General features: G+C 41.8%; 1 protein-coding gene across 1 annotated transcript; it reads left to right on the top strand.

Annotated features, from left to right (window-relative positions):
- Window positions 1-2,606: 2,606 nt before the first annotated feature.
- On the top strand, window positions 2,607-5,378 carry LOC148155587 (protein sprouty homolog 3-like). The gene has a single exon (XM_088012417.1). It carries the CDS (start codon window positions 2,726-2,728, stop codon window positions 3,608-3,610), a length of 885 nt encoding a protein of 294 aa, XP_087868543.1. The 5' UTR covers window positions 2,607-2,725; the 3' UTR covers window positions 3,611-5,378.
- Window positions 5,379-5,919: the final 541 nt, after the last annotated feature.

Below are 5,919 nucleotides of genomic sequence, written 5' to 3' on the forward strand. Positions count from 1 at the left end.
TAAAACTGTGTTTTGGACTGAACTGATTCAATAGTGCAAAAATGAACAAGTAAATAAAACTATAGTTGCTCAGAAAATGACCAGCGATGTTTGATTTCTTCTTTGCATTTAGAGATATTATTATTATTGTCGCCCCCTCCTGGCCTGACATGGTTATTTCAGCTATTAAAAAAAACAATCCTCTAATTAGTTTTTTTTTTTTTTTTAACGCAACAAAACAAAAAACATTGAGGTAAGCAAAAAGTGTAAAACAAAATTGCAGAAGTGTAGCCCTCCCTTAGTCTAATATCCTGAGTGAAAAATTATATTGGAGCAGAAAGTCCTTCCCTCCAATTAGTTGAGCTTGAAAAGAATTAGGCTCTGCTGTGTTCAACCATCTCTCATGACTTCCGGGATCTGTGCCATGTTCAGGGTGGCATGAGTTGTAAGTAAATATGAGGTCATGAAAATGAACCACAGGCCTCTTCCCTTTTAACAATTAGATGGTCTGATAGGCGCGCAGAGTAGGAGTGAGCTGCAGCCACCGCTCTGTCTGATGAGATTAGTCACCAGGACCTCTCCTCTCAAACTAATTTGAAAAATGCATCTTCGTCTAACCAGCCCCATCCTTCCTTATCTGCTGCTTTATGGCTGGACCTGCGGAAGGAGGAAACCAAGGGGCTGACTGGTCACACTGAGTCAAAAAGAAACTGTAATGCTGCAATTTGTTCTGTATATTTCTTAATACATAGGGGTAAATGGGGCTTTTTCAGTATTTTTTGTTACTCAGAAAGTGCTAATTAATCAGTGTACTTATCTTTCCTGTGATGAACTGCTGTTCTTGGGTTTTATCCACCTACATTAGGTCCAAAAAGAAATAGAAAAAAATAAATAACTCAATTTGGATAAAAGCATAAACATAATTCTGTCACTTTTGCACAACTTTTTCCAAAGTCCTTCTATTTCTTCTTGACTATGTGCCTTTAGCTTCAGGTGCCACATATATTTGGAGTCAAACATCATCCCCCTTCATGCCGATAACTTATAAAATATTTTTCCTGCCTCAAAAACAATACCAGGTTATATAGTACTGTTGTTGTTACTCTTTTAGCCATCTTAACAATCTTCTGTGCAAAACACATTTCCATTTATCTTTTATAGGATGAGGCAGTGACCTCTTGACCTTGGAGATTTGCATGGACAGATATTTTACTGTGTGTTTATGCCTTGCTGCATGATTGTTGCAGATGGTGTGTCTTTTGCATTTTTGCAGCCACATATTGCCATTTTGTTCAAACCTATTTTAATTTGGATTAATTATAGCAATATATGACTATATTTACTCTCAAATCTAATTATCAAATAATTCGATTTAATTCCATATAATTTTCTGATTATTTTATACTAAGCCATGTTTCCTCAAAAATTATACTTGAGTATTTCTGTAAACAATCGGTAGTTACTAATCAACCAGCTGGTCTCCATTCACCTCTTATTACCGTTCTGTTATGAGACAACCAAACTTTCAAAAGTATAAACCAGCTCGTCTTAAACATATTTCGTCCTCTTTGTGCCTTTACAATTGCTGTTTTCTTTCCAGTTTGATGTCTAGACCAAGTGAAACTTCTTAAGAGATTAACTCAACAAGTTGAGGAGGAATTTTTCATTTCTTTCTCTTTTTGTAACAGAAATCTGTAACACTACCAGGAAACCACACCCACCGAACCGTTTTTACATATTCAAACCACAGAAACCACATGTCTTCAGTTCCATGGACATTTATTGATGCCAAATGTTTGGGCTTTATTACCTGTGGTTTTCAGAGTTGCATCATTAAAAATAATCTTTGGTCATCAAAATACTAAAATTAATTGCATTAGGTTTTGACTTACACTTTTCCCCAAGTGATACTAAAACTATTCCTATGAAGGTAGGAATAGTTTAGTGTGTTATTGAAAACACACTAATGTAAAGACTCAAATAGCATTAAAAAACTTTAGTTAATTCAAGAGAATGGAATGGAAGGATTTAGCCTCAGTCTGCAGATGGGAGTGATTTCCAGCAGCAGCAGCAGCAGCAGCAGCAGCAGCAGCAGCAGCAGCAGCAGCAGCAGAACCAGCACCAGCAGCAGCTGTGTTTAACAGATGCTGAATTAGCGGGTCGCCTCTCTCTGCTTCTGGCAGACTAATAACTGTTAGTTTGAGAAGCAGAGATCCTCCACGGTCAGAGTGACACGGTGGATGATTATTTGTAGCCTCTGCTGCCAAAATTAATTAACCAAATGTCCAAAAATCTCTGCTCCACAAATCAGTAACAAACTTCCAGAAAGTATCAGAACAGCTGAAACACTGAGTTCCTCCAAATCAAGGCTACAAACCTGTCTGTTTGGAGTTGTCTTTGGTTAGTTCTAAATGGAACACTGATCAACATGATGAGTATCTATGATTTTGACGATGACAATTGACAAGATGTAATGCTTATTGCTTGTTTCATAACTGGTGACTGCATAACGTTTTTATGATGAAAAGCACTTTGAACTGCCTTGTTGCTGAAATGTGCTACACAAATAAACTTGGACTTGAAATGTTTTGACAACTTTTGATCATCTCAGATAACTCAAGCACCAACAACTGAAGCAGCTTTCTCTCTTCTTATGTGTATTTGCAGATATGTCTGATGTCCCTTGAGATTTGGGAGCCCCTTGCCCTGGCATCCGGCCCCGGTGCCACACTGCTGGCTCCCCAGGATGGAACACACTCATTCCCTGAGAAATGAGCAGGACTCAGTACTCTCACTTGACCAGATACGGACCATCCGGGCGAACAATGACTATGTGGACAGACCAGTGGCGTTGGAACCGGCATCCCAATCTGGATTCTACTATGCCCACGAGGACCGTATAGTATACAGCCATCACTCCCAGCCTTCTTCTTTCTCCTCTGCTCTGTCCCGCAGTCAAAGTCAGCAGCAGCATGCTCATCTGGCACACCTGAGCCGCTCCAGCACCGTAAGCTCCTCGATTTCTCGGACCAGTGCCACATCCGATCAGCGGCTTCTGGCAGGTTTGACGCCCTCTCACTCCGGATTCAGTTCAGTCATCCACTCTCAGCCTAAAGGGGAGCTTAAGTCCAACACTTCCTTTGGTAAAGGCCTGACAGACGAGGAAGCTGAACATTTGTTCATCTGTGAACGATGTGGCCGCTGCAAGTGTCAAGAATGCTGCAGCCCCCGCCGCCTGCCTTCATGCTGGGCCTGTGAGCAACGTTGTCTTTGCTCTGCCGAGAGCGCCGTGGAGTATGGTACATGCTTGTGTTGTGTGAAAGGCCTGTTCTATCACTGTTCTGCCCAAGATGACGAGGATAACTGCGCTGATCGGCCATGCTCCTGCTCTGCAGCCCACGCCTGCGCTCGCTGGAGCACCATGGCACTGCTGGCACTCTGTCTGCCCTGCCTCTGCTGCTACCCCCCTGCCAAGATGTGTCTTGCACTATGCCAGTGCGTACATGACCGAGCAACACGGCCTGGCTGCAGGTGCAGCAACACCAACACAGTCTGCCGCAAAATTTCTGCCTCCAACCCTAACGCCGGTCACCCACCGCTACGAAGCAAAGACCTGGAAAAGTCACTATGACACGTTTAGAGTTGGGGGAGAAAATCAAACCAAAAAAAATGGTGACATTGTGGTCCACCTGCCTATAAATACCAACCTAACAAACCCAACGTCAAGTGTTGTTCTCCTAAAACACTTTGAATTTAGATCTCCAACTCAGGGGGGACCAAAGACCTACTGTGCCTGTTCATGTTGGAGACTTAATGCCTGAAAACAAGAGCTCTACCTTTAACCCAGACTCTCAGACAAGAACAACCTCTCTTTGCCTTCTGTCTTGTTATCTCAGCGTGATAAAATCTATTTATTTATTGTTAAACCTCCTTCCTCCCCACCCTTTGCAGAAGGTTCGAGTGGAGCACAGAGAGGAGTGACTGACCCGCGGCGGTGTGTACAATCCTCGCCAACAGGAGTTCCGTTCTCCAGAAACAGAATTTCAGAGCAAGTACTGAAACTAATCCTGAAGTGATGTTCTGAGGACTTACTGCAATCTAAGGACAAAAAGGGAACACATTAAATCTTTTTGCTACATTGATTGCTTGACTAGGGCTAAGCAAAGCATAAAGGCCATAAAGTGACTGTCTTCACAATCTGAAACCAAAAAATGGGACCATCCACTGTACTGACTAAGTGAATTTAAATGCTATTAAGCTCATTTGTAAAAGAAAAGCACTGTGAGGTGGATGGACAATGTTTTCCACCCAGAACTGAACTGGGGATTATTAAACCAGAGAGGATGCATCCATTGTGTCAAGGCAGCGTGCGAATGTGTTTGTGTGTCTCCTCCTACTGTACAACCTGTGTGTGTGTGTGTGTGTGTGTGTTGTTTTGTCAGCAGAAGAAGCCTCCCTTGTCTTTATTTTTAGCTGTGCTGCTTTAGTCAAGCTCCAGGAGTCTGGTCAGGTTTCCTCTTGAAGTCAGTCTGTCGCCAGCCTCACCCCACTGACCGAACTCCATCTTCCTTCTCCACTCCTCTTTTTCTTATCTATTTACTCATCCACCAATCAGGTAATACCTTGGTTTATGAGGGTTAGATTTGTTAATAAGCAAAATTACCACGAGAAGAGCTTGCCTTTTGATTGTTTGAAGTTTTCGGTCATAATGACATCTGATGAAGGCTCAACCCAGACAGATGGAAGAGAATAAGACAATCCAACTAGAAAGTAGACACGAGGCATTTATATTGTATCTCCCTCCTGCCTCATCTGTCTTCCCTCTAAAGCTCAGTCGGCTAAAAGCCTCTAGTTCCAGGCCCACAGAGAGTTGATCAAACAGGCAATTAGCTTCCTGTTAGCTCTTAATGGGCCATAGAAGACTGGAGTGTGGGAGGGAAGAGGGTGGACAGGATGCAGGAGGAGTTGTGGTGTTTGGCAGATGGAGAGAGGGATGCTAAGAGGGGGAAAAAGAGGTGGTTGATGTTGCAATGAGGTCATCCTTTTTTATTTCAGGTTTCAAAGCAAGAGAAATGCAACAGACATTCTCAAAAAGGGAGCATCTAAGGCGAATGAGTACAACAGTCACACGAGTATGGGTGTGTATTTGTGTGAAGGGTTGGGCGTGTGCATATGTTTTACAGTGTGTGTGTGTAGGTTTAAGAATGAATACGTTTTAGCCTGTCTGTGCATGAATAAGCACAGACGTACACACTGACCTGATATGTTAAATATTACTTTGCTATATTTTTATATGTAATTGTGGACCTTCAGCTGTATAACTATTTTTATTCAGTGTTATTTTCAGACAGTAATATTGTTTTCCATTAAAGTGAGAAATTTCCTGTGTTCCTACACAATTGTGATCTTTTCTGAAACTTTTAGGGCAACTCTCACAAGCATGATGGGTTTTAGAAACAAGTCTAACACCCAGCTGACATGTGCAGTTAGCAACAAATGGGTTTTGCCTTGTGCACCTGGTCCCACAGTGAGCCACATCAGAAAAACCTTATGAAGGTCTGTGTCTCAAACAACTATTTTCATTGTGCACTGAGTTGTTTCATTATTTTTTTGCTCATTTTGTAATTTTGTCTTAGGACAAAGGATGAAAATGAGCTATTATGCCAAGAATCATGGTAATGTTGACTAAGGTGCAGTGTCCGAAATGTCATGTCTGTTAGCAAACCAACTGCAGCCCTGGTACCTGAGCAGAAAGCCTGACCAGCTAGCATAGGCCTGTTGTGTTAGTTAATAAAGACAAAAATGGTAAAAGGGGATATTATTCTGCACGATACGCACTTGAAAACTTCTGAGTATAATAAAAATAATAAGAAACACATATTCCAGCACTGTAATATTATTTTAGCAGCATTTGTTATTCATGTCTCTGTTATGAAGTGA

This window comes from Poecilia mexicana, unplaced genomic scaffold, assembly GCF_051168715.1.
Source record: "Poecilia mexicana isolate PSO_F unplaced genomic scaffold, ASM5116871v1 scaffold_14, whole genome shotgun sequence".
Taxonomy (NCBI): Eukaryota; Metazoa; Chordata; class Actinopteri; order Cyprinodontiformes; family Poeciliidae; genus Poecilia; species Poecilia mexicana.

Coding starts and splice junctions, on each gene's coding strand:
- LOC148155587 (XM_088012417.1), top strand. CDS start 2,726: ATGGAACACACTCATTCCCTGAGAAATGAGCAGGACTCAGTACTCTCA.